Source organism: Ptychodera flava, chromosome 7, assembly GCF_041260155.1.
Source record: "Ptychodera flava strain L36383 chromosome 7, AS_Pfla_20210202, whole genome shotgun sequence".
NCBI lineage: Eukaryota > Metazoa > Hemichordata > Enteropneusta > Ptychoderidae > Ptychodera > Ptychodera flava.
Window position 1 is genome coordinate 37,604,984 of NC_091934.1, and position 19,855 is coordinate 37,624,838.

The window sequence follows — 19,855 nt, forward strand, 5'->3', positions numbered from 1 at the left end:
TTAGTATTTACCAAATATGGAGAAATCTTAAGATCTACATTTCTAGTAATTTTTACCATTATGTGCTAAACTCTTTCAGAGTATATGATCGAAATAAAATGGAAGTATGAAAATTTGTGAAGGAGAAATAACCACATTTGTTAGACTTTAAACATGTTTTTATTCTCCCTGTTGTTTTTGAATGCAGCGATCAGCAGAAATACATTTGAAAAAGTTGCAATTTTCTACGTTTTAAAGACACAGATATTCCTCATATTTCTTTGTAATTGGCAAGTATTGTCCGATTTGTCATCACTATGACTGAGCATTCTATTTTGTCTCCCATACAATTAATTCATTCAATGTCACTTTCAATGTCTGAGAAGCTATCATTCTCTTCATCTCCCAGTTCGCTTTCATTTATGTTTGTTGTGTTTGTACAAGAAACACACTGACACAGCTCTGTGCAAAGCAAATCCACTTCTCTACACGAACATCTTGACGAGCATCCAGACTTCTTGCATTTACAGCTTACAAACTTGATGATAGAATCTGGTGCAGCGGGAAGTGTCATCCACTGGATTGATACATCTGAGTCTTGCACTATCCATCCATGTCCGTGTGGGCTTGGTGCATCCATTTTGGCTTGCAAACATCGCCTGTAGATTGCTATTTGGTAGTTCTCACGCTGTGTATGCAATTTCAGGCTGTCTTTGTTTGGAGGGAGGGCACCATCACTTTGTAGGCCAAGACGAAAACAATTGTATCTTGCTTCATTCACATTACTGCATTGGCTTTGTCCATACAAATCACAGACAAAGGACTCTATTTGTGTCATCAGCGTATCAGACAATGTCCATGACGTTCCTAAGTCATGGAATGTACTAGTGTAGGTATCACTTCCCAGCAGCAGTTTTATCATCTTCTTCTTGCCTTTGCCTTTAAAACCACTCACGCTATCACAGCCAGAGAACACATGAAGGCTGAGGAGAGCCGGGGCAGTCTTGTCTCCCAAAGACTCTGATATTTTGTTCACTTGGAGTATTTTACCATTTTTGCTGGTTTGATGTAGGAACAGCTGGCCCTGTAATTGATGAGCACAACTCACAGCTAACATCAAGACATCTGTATCAGGACTGCGAATGACAATGTTGTCTACCTCCCCGATGTATGATGCATGTTGAGCATGAAGTAGTAGTCTTGTGTCAGCCTCTTCATGGTCGCAATACAATTCTGGTATTTCAGTTACATCCATGACACCATCCGCAGATTGCAACCTGTAGCATAACTCGCCATTGGTAACATACATGGTGATACCCTGCAGGCATTCTGATTCATATTCTTTCCATGATTCAAACAGAAAGAGTAGGAGAGATTCCTTATTCTTACCAGAGGCAAGAAACTTTTTGAACTGCCTTGGCATATTTAGAGTTGGTCTTGTGATCCGGATCTCAGTAAGGGTGCCTGTCGTTGCCCTACGTTTTCTCTCTACATCTTTTATGGACTGTTCTCTGTACTGATCGATGACAAAGTCAATTCTTGTGGCACCATACTTAGCGGCCATTGCTGTCAACTGGTAAAATATACTGGATGCAAATTCTCGAAATGTTGCCGGTATCCTACTCTGTATTTGTATCATCGCCATAGCATCAACCATAATGGCAGTCTTACCTTTGAAACTGAGGTCAACAACAGCTTCTGGAAATGTTGCCTCCAGATGATGAGCAAGAACAGCTTTATTTGTCTTCGTCATTGTCTCATCTAAGTTAGCCAACATTGCTGGAACAGGGCCTAGTGGGTATGTCAGGGCATCATGAAGATCAAGTTGTCGTACCTGTGCAATCAACAGCATTCTCTGGATATAAAGGAAAATGAGGGCAACTCCACACATCGGCTCTACCAAGATTGTTTAGTATTACGATATGGTGAATAAAAGGATCATTGCATTTATTTTGTGTGGAATACATGGCGAGACACCGGTGAATCGATTCTGCTTTGACCCTAGTCATGTGATCTGGGTCCCCGGTAAACCGGTTTGTCGATTGAGTGATTTGTCTTAACGGTGTTTCGAAACCAAAAATGGGGTTCCTTCATCAGTCGCTCTCTTGTTTTGTATCCCCTCCGCTTGGTTGTGTAATGAAGTCATCTTCGTCCTCGAGGAGGAGAAGCCAGATTCGTTATTGAGAGAGTTAGCCACTATTGACTGACTCTATAGTGAGCGATCCGGTGTGTGGTGTCATATTATAATTAACATGACCCAGCATCGACCGGAGTTTCTGGACGCTTATAAGGATTTTTGTTTAGGGCATATTTTGAGCGTTGCTAGTGCTCGTTATGTTAACAGTAAATGTTGTACTAATCTGTCAACGATTAGTTTGTTTTAGGCATTTAAATCGATTATCCGAACTTTTAGTTTTGTGTCAATTTTTCGTGGACTTTGTAATAGATTTCGGGTCGATATTGGTGCCTGCTTTCCGGTGTTTGAAAAGCATATTGTGAAGGGCTGTTTCGAGAAATAAATCTTGTTTCTCTGTGTTTAGCCATTCCCAGGTTTCATGGTTTCGTTTAGAATATTTGCTGTAAACGGCCTTTGAAATCGGTTTGGTCTGAGGAAAGTATTGGTTTATTTAATTCATGCCGCCAACTTTGATTACTTATATGGCAGCTCTCTCAGATTTTGATTTTCTTTGCCAGATGATGTTTCCTGTATTGCTCAGCAATCTTTTTAGTTTGGTTGATTGTAGTACCAATTCGATGACAGATTGCATCTTGGTTTTATACGATAAAGTGGCATAAAATGGAGACAAAAAAATTCAGTTTCCCCGTTGTTAAAACCGCTATCGTAAAACCTTTTAACTGTTTGAGCGATATGGGCAAAGTGTGTTTAAATTAACTCACCGGACTTTTCGGTTGTCGTTCCGGATATCGACGTAATGCTTACTCCTTCACATGCTGGTCAAATAGTTATATAATGGGCTATGATTTTGTAAGAAGGATTAGTTTTAGATGCTCATTTTATAGACCATGAGGAGTGTCGTTAGAAAACGACTCGAGGGTTGATCCCAGAAGTAAGCTCAGCTGCAGTGATATTCAGTTCACTCTCCTGTGTTGATAGAGTCCTCCCTTATGTGCTCAGTCTAAGCGAGCGGGCCATAGATACGAAGCCATCGCTATCTGTGCTCGTCTCAGACGGGTTTGATGAGACTTTGAGCTTGTTCTATTTGTAGCAAGGCAGGATGTGATTACTGGTTTGAGTATATTTACATTACGTCAACGTCAAAGTGGACCGTTATCTGATAGGTTAATTGGTTTCAGGCACTAAACTTTGATGAAGTTTATTTTGTCCCAATGGTTTCCGTGTAAGAGCCATGGTTAAGATATGTCTATATTTTTTACACAAAGATAATGGTTGAAATGATCCATGTATTTGCTGGTTTTTTACTGCGTTACATATGAGGTAGTCGATGGATACCCCGGAGGGTATTCTCGTGTTTGCTAGCCCTCGACTTAGATCACACACGGTCTTTCCATAAAATGGAGTGTCCGTGCTTGTAACGTGACCCAAGTAAAAGCAAAGATATAAAGGAAAATGAGGGCAACTCCACACATCGGCTCTACCAAGATTGTTTAGTATTACGATATGGTGAATAAAAGGATTATTGCATTTATTTTGTGTGGAATACATGGCGGGAAAATCAAAATCTGAGAGAGCTGCCATATAAGTAATCAAATTTGGCGGCATGAATTAAATAAACCAATACTCTCCTCAGACCAAACTGATTTCAAAGGCCGTTTACAGCAAATATTGTTAACGAAACCATGAAACCTGGGAATGGCTAAACACAGAGAAATAAGATTTATTTCTCGAAACAGCCCTTCACAATATGCTTTTCAAACACCGGAAAGCAGGCACCAATATCGACCCGAAATCTATTACAAAGTCCACGAAAAATTGACACAAAACTAAAAGTTCGGATAATCGATTTAAATGCCTAAAACAAACTAATCGTTGACAGGTTAGTACAACATTTACTGTTAACATAACGAGCACTAGCAACGCTCAAAATATGCCCTAAAACCAAAATCCTTATAAGCGTCCAGAAACTCTGGTCGATGCTGGGTCATGTTAATTATAATATGACACCACACACCGGATCGCTCACTATAGAGTCAGTCAATAGTGGCTAACTCTCTCAATAACGAATCTGGCTTCTCCTCCTCGAGGACGAAGATGACTTCATTACACAACCAAGCGGAGGGGATACAAAACAAGAGAGCGACTGATGAAGGAACCCCATTTTTGGTTTCGAAACACCGTTAAGACAAATCACTCAATCGACAAACCGGTTTACCGGGGACCCAGATCACATGACTAGGGTCAAAGCAGAATCGATTCACCGGTGTCTCGCCATGTATTCCACACAAAATAAATGCAATGATCCTTTTATTCACCATATCGTAATACTAAACAATCTTGGTAGAGCCGATGTGTGGAGTTGCCCTCATTTTCCTTTATACCCATGATTTATCTGTAAAGGAACAAATAGGCTCCTTTCTTTTCGTCTTCACGATGTGGCATACACACTGCATATCAACAGGGGCGGCCATTTTGTGCGGTATATAACGCATTGTTTGATTGGACCATGTGCAGGGAATGTTGCCGCAGTCGCCAATGAGAACGTTTGTTGCTGTCGGGAACAAAGCTCCTGACCTTTAACCCCTATTTGCATCTGCTTCGTATTTTGAGACTTTTCGGTCAAATTTAGGGTTCCGCCTCAGCAAACGGGATTGAAAATTGACTTTTCTGTAGCTCCTGAGCAAGGATTTATGAATGAAGTTGATAAAATAATGTCACCTCTACAATAAAACATTTTTGAAACGATAGACCGGGTTGGCCCACAGACTATGTCGAGCATTTCGGATGTCATGGTTTGTTGTCGAATTATTCAAAACCAGCAGCTCTGTGTGTGCGGGAAAATTAATAGCTTTTGTTGAACGGGAGATTGCCATTTTAGATATTCTGACGTGACTGAAATATAGGTCTGATGTTTTTCACTCTTTCCCCTACGTCGCTAAGGGCCCGGGGCTTTAAGAGGACGTTGCACATAACACAGTGTATGTTACTCAAGATCACTTATCGCAAGGATTTATTGATTTTTTATTTATTTGTTAACCAATGAGTAAAATATTGGTTGGGTTCACCTTTAAGGATGACAAGCAGTCATAAGTTGGGTAAGAATAAAGTGTAAGTTTATGCAAATCACCTGATTTCCTGGCTTCTTTTCTCTTCCGTTTCAAACGTTTGAAAAACGTTAACTGCATCTTGGCTGGGAAATTCTTTTGTAAACAAATTAACATTATGTTCTTTAAATCCCATAAAACATAAGCGTAATTTTGTTCAACAATGAAGTTCCATATAAGAGTCATTTCTGTTTTGTTTATCATGATTTTAATTACTTTTGTTTAATGTCAGTCTTTCAACCTCTGCCATTTAAGAATGAAAATAGATAATGCAAAACAAAATGTAGTCGTTTTTAGTCCCCACGGACACCGTTCGGGGGGACTTATAGGTTTCGTCATGTCCGTGCGTCCGTGTGTCCGTCCGTTCTCGCAGATATCTCAGAGATGACTGGAGTGATTTCATTCAAACTCGGTACAAGGATTACTTCATATGTCATGCATATGCACGTCGATTTGTTTTGTGATACGATCAAATATGGCCGCCGCGGGGCCATTTTATTACGATTTTTCCATGTATAGAGCCATAACTCAGGCACAGCTCAACCGATTTTATTCTAAGTTGGTACAAAGACATTGACCTATGTCATACATATGCATGTTGATTTGTTTTACGATAAGGTTGAATATGGCTGCGTGGCGGCCATTTTGTTACGATTCTTTTCATGTCCGGAAGCATAACTCAGACATGTATCAACCGATTTTATTCAAAGTTGGTAGAAGGACATTGACTTATGTCATACATATGTACGTCGATTTGTTTCACAATATGATCTAATATGGCCGCGTGGCAGCCATTTTCTTACAATTTTTTCATGTGCAGAGCCATAACTCAGGCATGTCTCAACCGATTTCATTCTAAGTCGGTACAAGGATATTGACTAATGTCATACATATATAGGTCGATTTGTTTAACGATATGATCAAACATGGCCGTGTGGCGGCCATTTTGTTACAATTTTTTCATGTCCAGAGCCATAACTGAGGCACGTCTCGTCTTATTTTATTCAAAGTTGGTAAAAGAACATTGACCTATGTCATAAATATGCACATGGATTATTTCATTATATGATTCAATAAAGCCGCATGGCGGCCATTTTGCTATGGGTTTTTTTTTCATGTCCAGAGCCACAACTCAGGCAAGTCTCAACCGATTTTACTCAAAGTTGGTACAAGGACATTGACCTATATCATAATAAATATGCATGTCTATTGGTTTCACAATCCACTGCAATATGGCTGCCTGGTGGCCATTTTGTTATGATTTTTTCATGTCCGGAACCATATCTCAGACATGCATCAACTGATTTTATTCAAAGTTGGTACAAGGACATTGACCTATGTACAAGGATATTGACCCATATCATACATGTGCACATGTGCACATCAATTTGTTTCACGACATGTAGCAGTATCATGTCAGTTATTGAATTTTCGTAATTAGGCAAATGTGTCAAGAAATACTGCATCAAATGTCATGAAACTTGGTACATGTGTTGAGCTCAAATTGCTTTTACAGTGAATAAAGACACTTAACAGTGCCATGTTAATTAATTTGTAATTGCATATGTAATGACCTTTCCTAATTACAGTGATTTATCCTCAAATACTGCATCAAATTTGATAAAACTTGGTACAGATGTTGATCTCATAGTGTTGTAAATACCACTCAATGACACTAAGCGGTATTATTAATTAATTGCTAATTTGCATTTACATAATGGATTTTTGTTTTTAAGGTGAATGCCCAGAAACATTGCATCAAATTTTTATGAAATATGGTACCGGTGATAATCTGTTAGTGTTTCGATAGGATGCAAAAATATTTGGCAGCATCCTGTCGATTTATTAGTAATTGACTCATTTAATGACCTTTTGTAATTAGGATGGCGGTCTACATTGGTTTTATGTTTTCACAACCATGGAACTCATTCTCAGCCATTAAGCCCCATCTGTATTGCAGTATTTTAATCACAGACCTAATTAATGAAGAGGACTGGATCCTCACCGAGGACTTGTAATTAATTAAGGTACCCATTAACAAGTGGGGACTGTGTCATCAACGATGACTTGTTCTACATAAACTCTAGTTTCAAATGTGATATTAAATTTCATACAGTAGTATCAATCAGGTTTTTTACTTTAATTTTTATCGTTTAAACCAAAATTAGAGTTTTCTACCCAAATATGTACACCCTCATCCTTCGAATAAACTATTGCTACCATACTTAATTTCAGATTCCCTGCTTTCTGAAAATATATACCATGAGGAGGTTTTCCCTTCATCTTTGATAAGAAATATTGCTTTGGAAAAAGTCTAGCTGTTGTTAAGTGCTCGCTACTTGAACAAAATGTCGGTCGGATTGTAACCCCTCAAGGATGTTTTTCTCAAGTCGGGCACAGGTATCACTATTTTTAGCACCGGCTAATTACCAAGGGGGTAATATATGGGTTAGTTGATGGGAATCCCCTTTAGTTTTGTAACTGAGGAGTCGTCAACAACTTCCTTGTGAAGTGGTTTACTTCTGGTTTAACAAAATCATCGCAGATAAAGTACTAACTGAACCGTGTTCATTCTGTGTCGCGTCAGATGACGTGATATTTCGCGCCCACTGACTCGAAAAATGTTACGCCAGAGTGAAGTTTTTCAAAGCTATTTGTCAAAGGAAATGGTTCTAGAGAGACTGCTTGGTCATGTGACTTTTCAGCTTTGATGTATTGGTGGATGTTAATGAACTAGGTATTTCTGGTAACACACGACCCCTAGTGGTAGTAAACGGGTGCTTTAGCGCTAATGACGGGGTCAAAATGTTCAATAATTATAGCCTTAGGGCAAAAACATACCTTCCAGAAGTACGTCATGGAAGGTATTTTATATAGATGTTGTTATCATAGACAATAGAGGCGAGACTGTCTAATCCTGTTATTTGTCATGTTTGCCTGCGAATCGTTCTAAAGTCTGTCGGGAAGTGTATGGGGAAGTATAAACCTGAAATAGATAGAACTGATAGAAGTCTCTGATGTCGCTTCAGCAATTTTGGCGGAGTGACGTGACAAATAAAAACCATCGGAATACTTTTTATTCAACCAAAAAATGTCATTTCTTGATAGGCAGGCGGGATATTGTTATCATTGTATGATAGTATATTATTATTATTTTTATTATTTTTATTATTATTATTTTATTATATACTTAGTTTTAATGTATATCTGACTAAATAAAGAACCATTCACCCATGTACACATTGTATATTGTGTTCAGTATTTTTAGTTTTTGGTCGAAAATGACAGATTTGTCGAAAAGTTTGCTAATGTCAGGGATGAGAGGTGAGGTATAGGGGATGACGAGCTATGGACAAAATGGTTTTCTGGCAAAGTGTGAAAAAATGCCTCTGTAGCACAGTAGAAGCAATTTCTCTCCAAGGGAGTTAACTAAAAATGCCTGCGGCTCATTCGACCGTAAACCTTCCAGAACGAGTTTCTATGATTCTACCAACTATTGCAGGCAGCAACATTTGTGAGCAAGTCTCTCTTATGCTTCAAAGACACACAACTAAATCGCTGATTCTCGCGTGACTTCATGTCGACATTGCATGTTTAATATATTTATTATATATTATTATTTATTATATATTATTTTATTATAATTTGTGAGTGTTTCGCTTTCTATTGGAAATTTTGTCAACTTCATCAATTTTCACCTGGTGGAAGCTGATACGCAATCTGTTAAGGCGTTCTATTATTAGAGCGCATTGCCTGAAACGATTTATATCGGAAATATAACAAGCATATTCACGTCCACTGGCATTTAAATAATATCGCAAAACAATACTGACTGCTCGTATTGTAAATGTTTGATTTTCCACGGTCATGGAGTGACCGACCTGACAAGTTAACAGTGTACTTAAAAAGGATTAATATACATCAATCATTTTGAGAGTGCTAAAAAAAGCCGTATCGAACTTAACATTTACCGTGTTTAAGCACCCAACACCCTGTGGCTGTATCTGCGCATTCACCATTGAACTGTTTCAAGGGACCCATTGGACGATTACCAGACTGGGTCCAGTGTTCTGTACGTGTACTGCACAGGCTATCCAAAAGCGTATCGAACTCCAAGATAGTGTTCCACACTGCACTTGCACTATAAATAGGAAGAAAATAGCTAAGTTGACTTTGAACGAAAAGAGGTCAATGTCCATTTGATGCTCCAGTCACGAATGCAAGACGTATATAATAAAGTTATCGCGGAAATACCGCAAAGAATGTTCTCGGACTTTGGCGCCGTGCACACTTCGGCAATGTCCTCGTGCATCTTTGCGATATTATCGTAATAACTATACTAAAACTGCAAAACTTTACTATAAAGTCGCAAAAACTATTTTACGGCATTATTCATGTCCAAAATGAACACGTTCTCTCTAAATTTTTCTATTGCGAAATGAATCAAGTAAATGAGAAAAGAACAATTCGTATGACCATCATGATAAAAAAATTACTTAAGTTTTAATGATCAATTTATTCGATTCCCCTCCCCAATATCGAATGATTCATCCTGATATTTTAAGGTGGTACGCGCCTCAAAATTGCATGACTTAAACTTTGGCTCAAACTTTTATCAAGGAAACCTGCAACCATTCCCTTAAAAAATCAAGAACCAAAATCAGGGCTCACCGTGCAAAGTTATGTACGAGAGAAATAATTACCCAACATTTACCGATATTCGGAATTAAAAGTGGCCGCTATCCCTGTGTGAACTCTTTGAGGAAAAATAGATTTGCGATTTACGAAAAACTAAGCAAGCAGAATGTTTTCTCACTCCAAATGAGCCTCCACATCACAAATGGTAATAAAAAGAAATAAAAATAAGCGTTCTAATATCTGTCTGCGAGGCGCATTCTCGATTCAATCAACCCATTCCTGTGCCAATAGTTCTCTTTAGGGGAACAGTCATGTTCAGTGTGAACACATACTATGCAAATATTCACACTATGCAAATATTCAATGTCTGACAAGAAAGGATGCTCAAACAGAGGAATGAGAACTATGGCCTTTGCAAATTTATTGGTTATATACCAGATTTAAAATCCTGCCATTCACGGACGGTCCCAACCCCTTTCCCTGGCAGAAGATCTTGCGTGGAACGAGCGCCCTCGTCCGGCGCATCTCCCAACCTATAAATACACTACAAAGCGGAAGGTGAGTCAAGATAAATCTGTACATCGTTTTCAGAACTCGTCAGTTCTTGATTGACCGTATAACCCCATTCACCTTCAATACATCTAAGACCATGGAACATGCACGTGGAAGTCGGACGAGTTTCATTTGCCTTATAGCACTTTCTGTGGTAGCTGGACAAACAGGTAATGTGTAATTTTTACCATGAGCTGAAAAAAGGAAGTTCACACTAGAGGGATTCAAAACTTACTGTGATTTCAACCAAGCGAGCGGAAGACATCTGGGGATTCTGTCTTATGGCATGTCACGCTCAGTCTTTGCTTTTATGTACTATGGTACTTCTAAGACCTTGGGTTCATGCGACATAGGAAAGTTTGTAGTTGTAACGTTGTAATCACCCCATCGGCAATTGTCTGTACTACGTACTGTAGGATGTCTATCTGTGCATTAAAAGAGTGCGTGTTTCTCTTCTTGTTGTTGGTATTTCTTTTTATCGCCATTTTGTCCTCAAGACAAAATATTTCCTCTTCAGCTGAGAGTGATCTAATTCAAGGAAATGCATCGTCGTTAGTGCATTTTACTGTAACGACAGAATGCTTTTCTGAGACACATATTCGGACTCTCAGATGTACAAGACTTCGCTGGCCTGCCGCTTTTGTGCATAGGCCAATTTTCCACTGGCACGTTTTGCTTAGGGACTGGACATAAAATTACAGGGGGGGGGGGTGGGCCGGTGTTTTCGAAAAAACCGCTGCGTAAAAAATAGTGACCCTTCAAAAGTTCATGCACAAAAATTAGTGACCCTCCCCCTTATCCGTGCATGAAAATAAGTGACCCTCCCCTGTTACTCAATACCCCCCAAAAAACCGCAATGTGTTAAAGACCCCCTTCTGACTTGCTATACTTTTTAAGTCGCCCTCCCGAAAGGAAGGCAAAATGTGGCCGATATAACGCTTGTCCAAAAAATATCAAATCATATGTGTGTGATAATTCATGTAAATGTACTTTGCTTGAAGTGGCAGGTAAAAAGTGCATGCCTGTACAAAAAATGTAATTTTTAGATTTTATCGATAATGTTGATTCACTATACATGTAGTCGACTATAAGAAAACTACGAACGTGTATTTTCCAGTATAAAACTAGCTATATCTGTTCATATACAGATGTTTAATAACTGATATAGATATACTTAATTAGCATGGGTTGTTTACAAGTGCACATGTGAACAAGATATTTGATTTTGGAATTTCTGTCAAAATGTTGATCCACTATACATGGGAGTCTATGACAAAACTATACATGGGAGTCTATGACAAAACTGTCAAAAAATTTTCAGAATTAAAAAGTTGCACTATTTGTGCATATATGGACCCTGAATAATTGACATAATTGTGCTTGATTAGAAGAGGGTGGTAAAATGTGCATCTGTGTACAATAACTTTGTTTTTGGAATTTCGCATAAAATGTTGATCCACTATACATGGGAGTCTATGACAAAACTGTAAAAAAAAATTTCAGAATTAAAAATATGCACTATTTGTGTATATATGACCCTGAATAATTGACATAATTGTGCTTGATTAGAAGAGGGTGGTAACACGTGCATCTGTGTACAATAACTTTGTTTTTGGAATTTCGCATGAAATGTGGATCCATTATACATTGTAGTCTATGAAGAAACTATGAATAATTTTTTTTAAATACAAAACTTGGCAAATCTGTGTATTTATGTATGCTTGATTATTGATATTTATGTTCTTGATTAGACTAGAGTGGTTACAAGTCAATGGTGGTGCAAGAAATTTGATTTTGGAATTTCACTGAAATGTCCATTCACTATACATGGCAGTCTATGATGAAACTATGAATAATTTTTTTCCAATACAAAACTTGGTAAACCTGTGCATTTATGTACACCTAATTATTAGTATTAATATTCATGATTAGACTAGAGTGGTTTCAAGTCAATGGTTGTGCAAGAAATTTGATTTTGGCATATCACTTAAATGTCGATTCACTATACATTGCAGTCTATGATGAAACTATGAATAATTTTTTTCCAATACAAAAATAGGAAAATCTGTGCATTTATGTACACTTGATTATTGGTATTAATGTTCATGATTAGACTAGAGTAGTTTCAAGTCAATGGGTGTGCAAGAAATTTGATTTTGGAATTTCACTGAAATGTCCATTCACTATACATGGCAGTCTATGATGAAACTATGAATAATTTTTTTCCAATACAAAACTTGGTAAACCTGCGCATTTATGTACACCTAATTATTAGTATTAATATTCATGATTAGACTAGAGTGGTTTCAAGTCAATGGTTGTGCAAGAAATTTGATTTTGGAATTTCACCAAAATGTTGATTCACTATACATTGTAGGCTATGAGGAAACTACAAATAACTCATAGGTTATCTGATCCTAAATTGTTATTCAAAAGTTGTTCGACCTGAAGCTTCCAGTTGTTATTGATGACACTATGCACTATTCTGAACAGTAAATGTATTCTGTAAATGTCCTCAAAAAATTAAAAAATGTACATACAGCGACATGAACGTTTGACACCGACCTATACCCAATGTATTGTCAATGGGAGAATGATGTCAAATAAGTAATCTCCCAAATTGTTATTGAAAGAGTCATTATAGGGGACAGTTATGCACAATAGTGTTGAATAAGTAGAAATCATGACAACTTAAATCAATGTGGCTGCTTGGATCATCAAACATTGTTTATTATACCTGAAATTTGCGCCCGAAGGGCGCGCCGAAAATGGTAATGGCAGAAAATGAAAGTGCCAGGAGGTATTTTTTCTTTTTTCAGTATTCCATAACGTGCACATGCAATTTCAGCTTTGATGCATGAAAAAAGGTGACCCTCCCCCATAGGCTTGCACAAAATTTTATGACCCTTCAAAAATGCTTGCGCGAAAAATGGCGACCCACCCCCAAAAAACACCGGCCCACCCCCCCTGTAATTTGTGTCCAGTCGCTTACATTGAAAATTTTACACTTTCCCTTAAAAAGTTAAAACAGATTATATCGGCCATTTTGAATTTTAACTAAGGACCCCCAATTTGTATTGTTGATAATGACACAGGAGGGTTTAAAGATAAGGGGAGATTGAGTAGAAGTTTATACCCTTGGTTCTGAAGCACCTATACAGTGCTGTCCTTATATTTAAAAGTAGCCAGGTAATTTAAGTAAGTGGGTGGGTTGACTGCGAGGGAGCGAAGCGACCGAGTGGCGAGTGAGCGTAGCGAACGAGGGGGAGAGCGCGAGAGGGGGCTGTCCCCTCTCTCGCAAATGGAATTTTGAAGTGGAAATGGTGTTCTCTGGTGGCATCTGAGGTGACATTTGACATTAGAGGGATCCGACTGTTTAGTGCTTGATAGAACTTGGTCATCTAATGTTTGAGAGAAATGTACAAATAACTAAGTCAGAACTCCCGACTCACTCAAACAATGCTAACATTTTTATCAGAAAGAAGATATGATAAGTACAATCTATGTTAAATTAAAACTAGTAAGTATTCACCATCAGGCCTACCTATATAACTGTTTATATTGTTTTCATGATGATATTTAAAAAAAGGATATTAATTCTTTTTTAAGTTTTGCCCCACTCCTTGAAACGTATTTGATGAATATTTTTCAGACGTTCCCATTATTTCTTTACTGTGATAATTTCAATCATACTTAAAACACAATCAGGATGGAAAATTAAAAATAATGACAGTATTCTAATGAAAAACACATTTACTTTTGTTAAAAAACTTATCCATAAGATAATTCACTGTAATGTAAACACATGCACCGATATAAAAATGTCTATTTCAGACAACTAGAAGAAAAAGAAGTTTTCCAGTTGCAATTACGGTATTGTAGGGAGCAAAAATATGTAATTACATCATCATTTTTTAAGAATTTTCAATCAAATCAAACTAGAATATCGTTTTTGTCGGATGAAAAACTTTACTGAAGAATTTAGATTTTTATCCGACATCGACCTTTTGATATAGTCCTTTAGTAACATACTCTATCGATGAACCGTATTATCTAAAAATGACACCCAATAAAATGAAATATCCTGATATACCCTAAATTTTAACAGTGCGTATACACGCAGACACTTAAAGCATATCTGTAGACGAGGCTGTCAGAGAGAAACGTGAGCGTAAAACAGTCGAAACATGGCAACACGGTTGTTCTAAAAAATTCAGTTCTAGCTCATTTTTTTTAAATCTAGAAAATGCGTCAATTTTGCTCTGAGAACAACTTGATTTGTTGAGAAGATTATCATACTTGTAGTGACGTTAGCATCCAGCGCGGCGGCGGAAAACTAGCTTGCCAGTCTCGTGAACTTCGAATCGTCGATCAAAATCACATCTTTTCTGTGCTTGTCTCTCACAAATTCAGCGAAATTGAAATTTCTGATACATAAACTAAATGTATTGTTGGAATCAAGTATACACTTTGAACGGTCTTTCTTCGGGAAAAATATATTCTATCGGCAAGATGCCAGTGGCCGACGCCACATTTCTTTTTGTCGCCATCGTTAAAGATGACCTAAGATGACCTTCATTCTAATCAAAGCAATCAAGCTGCTCGTAACAAAGGCAACACCATAGGCGCGTCCATCAGCCAATCACACTTTTAACAAGTAAAATATCGGGCTCAAAAAGCCACAAATTGGTATTTAGACATCGTTATGTTTGTGCAGTTCCAAGTGGGGAAAGGGGTCGCGAAACTGCTAATCGTACGTGTGCCGTCCAACAGCTGGCAGTGCTATATCGAAATTAATAGTCGCGCCAGCGGCTTACTGACTACGCATGCGCTTATTCATAATATACTATGCGAGTAACCGGAAGTGTACCCTTCTTTCTTGGGCGCCGCCATGTTTTTTTTTTTTTTTGAGTACTCGTAAATAAAAAAATACGAAACAAATTACCATGATATAACATGCCTTTTATAAAATATACCTCTTTTATTAGCCAGTAAATGTTATCATACACCTTGTCGCTGATACAAAGTATCGTTGATATAGATAAACGGAGAAAACTCGTGCATATGAACGGGGGGCATACGCAAAGAATGCTGGGATTGAATTATAGAAGAGCGCCCCCTGTGTCAATAATTAGATTCAAAAATTGCAAGTTTTTAGACGGAACGCTATAGTTTTCAGCTTGCAAGTGGAAGGTGGGCAGTGCGGTTACCATTGCAATGATAATTATTGCATAATACGTCCCTTGTTTAGCGCAATAGGCTGTTATCATTGTAAAAATTGCCAATTTTTGTCCAAACTTTTTACACGCTACAGAAAATCTATACCTGCCCTGCTGCAGGGTTGGACGTCGTGTAAGTACGTGAACTACTTTCATCAGAGGGAAACTGGGCATAGTTGTCATATAAACGTTTATAAAGTAACAATTACAGTTTATCATGAATCAATACAAATAACATTGCCAATCTTAACCCCTGGCGCGACACCAAGGGCTGAGCCCTATATAATATTAGGTCTATAAAGATCATCTAATTACGTTAAAAGTAGCCCGGAAAAAATGCAAAACAGGCGGGTTATTTACCCGGCACCCAGCTTCTAAGGACAACACTGCCTATATTGTCAGTACAGCCTCACCAGCAGAGAAAGGCTTATCTTATCGTTAATTATAATGTGGGCAAAACGACGGAGAAAATTTATCTCTATAAACTTTTTGGTACCCAGCTCTGCTGGTTGATAGAATTGTCCGTGAGGCTGTTTTTCGTTCTGCAAAGCGATGTATTGTAAATCTCATGACTTTGCATCACTGGGAAAAACCACAAGTCCCTTTAGGGTAATAATTTACGACATCGAGATCAATAGACTGTGTCAGTTGAAAAGAACAAGGGTGGAAGGAGCGACGCTGCGGCTAGACAGTACACAATAGCAAACTGGCATAAAATGTATAGGTAATAGTGTAATGGATCACTTATAGAAAATAATGAACAAAAGACAAGGAAACGACACCATATCCTCGACTAAATAGGCACCAAAACCTAAGTTTACCTCCGAAACCAGCGGGCATTAATGAGCCAGTGTCTCTGAGACAACCATGCCTGACTTCATCGTTGTTGCAGACACGCAAACGGGTCAAAACGTTGAGTTGCTGCAGTGCCGGAGTATTTGGGTCGGACGGAAAAACCAGTTTTGCCGCCCAACCTAACGGAGGGTTCAGTTATTACCGCCGGGGGTGGGCCGGCAATATCCAGGGGTCACCTTAAATTCGAAACTGCAAGGTTAGGGGTCATGAATTTTTCAAACAGCTCAGAGAGGGTGTTTGAAAACAGCGCCCTCACATGGGCATTTTTGAATACCAAGGAACGCCCCTTTGACCATATATGGGCATATTTAGATCACAGGTGACTCTATACCTTTAAAGTAGCACGCGTCTCGCTCAAACTTTTCCCAAGGAAACTTTCAACCATTCTCTTTCCAATCGAGGAACAAAACGATTGTTCACCGTACTTTTCACTGAACGTGTATCCACACTTTAAATTCAAAATTGTCGGGAGGCCCCTGTTAACTCTATTAGCAAAAATTGAGCTCCACTTTTCAAATAACAAATTGAAAACATTCGTTTCTTCAATAGCTTCAAAGTGAGTCACACATGTGCGGTAAACCAGAAAAGTATCGTGAAGAATTGAGAGTCCGAAATACCTGTTCCCACTCGCAGTCTAGACATTTGATATGATTTGGTAGTGGAACAATTCATCACATTTTTGCAGACTGAATAAAAGTAACATCAGATTCAATTCAGTTCAATGTGTACATCAGCTTCTGTGATTACTAACATCTGTTACCATCTTCCGTGTAAAACACCATTCACAAAGTGTCGTGTTTTCGACAGTTTGCAATTGTACCAACAGATTATTTTTTCTGTTTTCACAACGATCCATTACATTTAAGTATGCGCCGCGAAAGTGAAGGACTTACATGTAAACCTTTGCTCAAACTTTCCCCGAGGAATTTTTCACACATTCGCTTTCCAAATAAAGAATATAAATCAGGGGTCACCGTGCAAAGTATTGTACTTGAGAAACAAATTACCCAAGATTTACTGATATTTGAATTTTAAAATGGCTGCCATCCCTGTGTTATCTTTATCGAGAAAAATAAAATTTTCGATTTGCAAAAAAAAAAAAAAAATGCGTACGGTAGAAAGTTTCCTTAAACCAAGAGCTTTAAAATGAGCCCCACAAGTACTAAATCAGAAAAGCATTGTAAAAGTTTGAGAGTCCGAGTACTAGTATCTGTTCCCAAGGTGCATTCTACCTTAAAACAAATTCAGGGATCACTTTCCCCCGTTCATTTATAATATGTCCCTCTTCATGCCGATTTTAAAATTCGACGTGTTTTCGGTCGTCACTTGCACTGTCGATTTTGTAACGTTAAGTGGAAATGTTATCATAGCTATTTTTGTCTGTGACCATTTTGTTGCCTATTTTAATAGGCGATGACATGGTTTCGTTTCCTTGTTTTTTGTGTGTCTATGTTGTCTAAAGGTGATCCACTACACTATCACTTACCCATACTATGCAAATATGTAACTGCTCACTACCCAGCCGCATCGTTGCTCTTTCCACAGTTGATTTGCTCTTTTAAACTGAAACAGTCTATTGTTCTCGATGTCGTAAATTATTACCCTGAAGCGACTTTTTTTTCTAGTGGCGCAAAGCCATGAGAGGTACAATGGGTGCTATAGCCTAAATATATACCTGGCACTATGCCTTTTATAACACACCACATGCTCATAGCTAATTTATCATTGCATTCAACATAAACAGTGACAAGTTCGCTGGACGAGTTCTCTAGGCAGGGCGGTCATAGAGGTTTCAGTTTTCTCCAGTTATAACCCTAGAAAACAATCATAGAATACAAATTGAACTCCTGGATTTAACTTAAATCTTTGTAAGCGATGATCTCTTCAACTTCAAGCCAATGGAATGTAAAATCCTGCTTTTGTCAGGGTATCCTCGCTCTTTTTTAGGTCTATGCTCGTTCATTGCGCTCTGGCCACCATGTACCGTTTAAAGGTTGCAGAGGGCATCCCATTCACGATCACGTGACCATGCAAACTGGTACCCAACGGCACTAGTTAAAGAAACCGATATCCTCTTAAATCAACCTTTTTAAAAGCCGGTATGGTGTTACTTCGAGGATTCGATCTTTACCTATTTGCTAGTCACAAAACATATTCTGGTAAATTGCGACGTCGACATACATGAACATGTTGTGTGCAATAGTTCCCTACAAGCCAGATCATTGGTTTTCCTTCACTTTGTAGACATTATTTTATATTCATAGTAAAAGACAAACATTTTGCGCATTTCTCCTTTTCTTTACTGCTTGAATAGCAACTTTCAACTTTTTTCTCTTTTTTTATTCGCAGCTAATAAAAAAATACCCATGTTTCCAACGCGTGTTATAGGGGACACGCTGTCATTTTACATGAGGTCAAATAAAAAAAATCGCGCTGTTCAGATAACCCGACCTACCCTATTTTTACCTGCCGACCCTTAACGTTTTAGAGCTACGTAAACACGGAAGTAAAAAAGAAGCAAAAAACCGTGAAATCACGCGTTCGTTACATAGAATTTGATTTTTGCTTGAACGGTGACGTCTTCATGTTTTTTCCCTTTTATATGTATGATACATTTTTCTGGAAATGTTGTGGCCAGTGTTTGACCCCGCCCCTGAAAAAAATGCATATTTAAAAATAAATATCCTTTTTATATACTCCGAGTATATTGGACGCCTCGGCCGGCCGCCCATGTCATACATAACTCATACACATACAGCGATTTTATCGAGTGCTGCTCTGCAGAAAGGAAGCTCAATCCCGATGAAATACTAACTCGGTTATGTGATATCAATATTTCATAATTACGATTTATTATTTTCAAGTAATTATGAAAAATACCATATTTTAAACTATGAATTTCCTGTTGGCCTGTGCCTCGGACAAAAAAGATATGCTGTTATTATCATTGCAAGGCACTATGTTATATTATAACAAGCCTCATACTCATTCCGCGTCGGAATATATCACATGTAGTTGACACGTATACAGTCTCAGGGAATAGCGATGTATTTCTGCTAACTCAAGACCCCTCGGGGTTATAAACGGGCAACATACTTCTAAACACCAGACTTTATGTGCACCACATTTCATGTTCTTCTATGTTATTATTTTCAATGTGCTTTGATGTATAGACACTGCAACAATACATATATGGAAGATTACAGGGCAATGCTCCAAATCGTAACAGTAGTGCCAATTTCTTAACAAAAAGAAGCAAGGTCAGCATTCCACATCATGCAATTCTTGGTTGCACTTGAATCTTTGTTGCCAATGAGCTCTTCGAGTTCCTATTCCGTCAGAATGGAAAATCTTGCTGTTTTACTCAAAGG

At 38.1% G+C, this 19,855-nt stretch overlaps 1 protein-coding gene across 5 annotated transcripts in view; it reads left to right on the forward strand.

The window, feature by feature from the left end:
* The first annotated feature begins 10,440 nt into the window (after positions 1-10,440).
* Positions 10,441-19,855, forward strand: part of LOC139137471 (uncharacterized) — a 144,654-nt gene continuing 135,239 nt past the window's right edge. For 4 of the 5 annotated variants that reach the window (XR_011553393.1, XM_070705592.1, XM_070705593.1 and 1 more), the window contains exon 1: positions 10,441-10,580. Coding sequence is in view for 4 of the 5 variants with exons in the window: in XM_070705592.1 (XP_070561693.1) it covers positions 10,508-10,580 (73 nt within the window). In the remaining variant the exon portion in view is untranslated. The remainder of the gene's footprint in view (positions 10,581-19,855) is intronic. The other variant, XM_070705591.1, reaches the window with a different exon arrangement.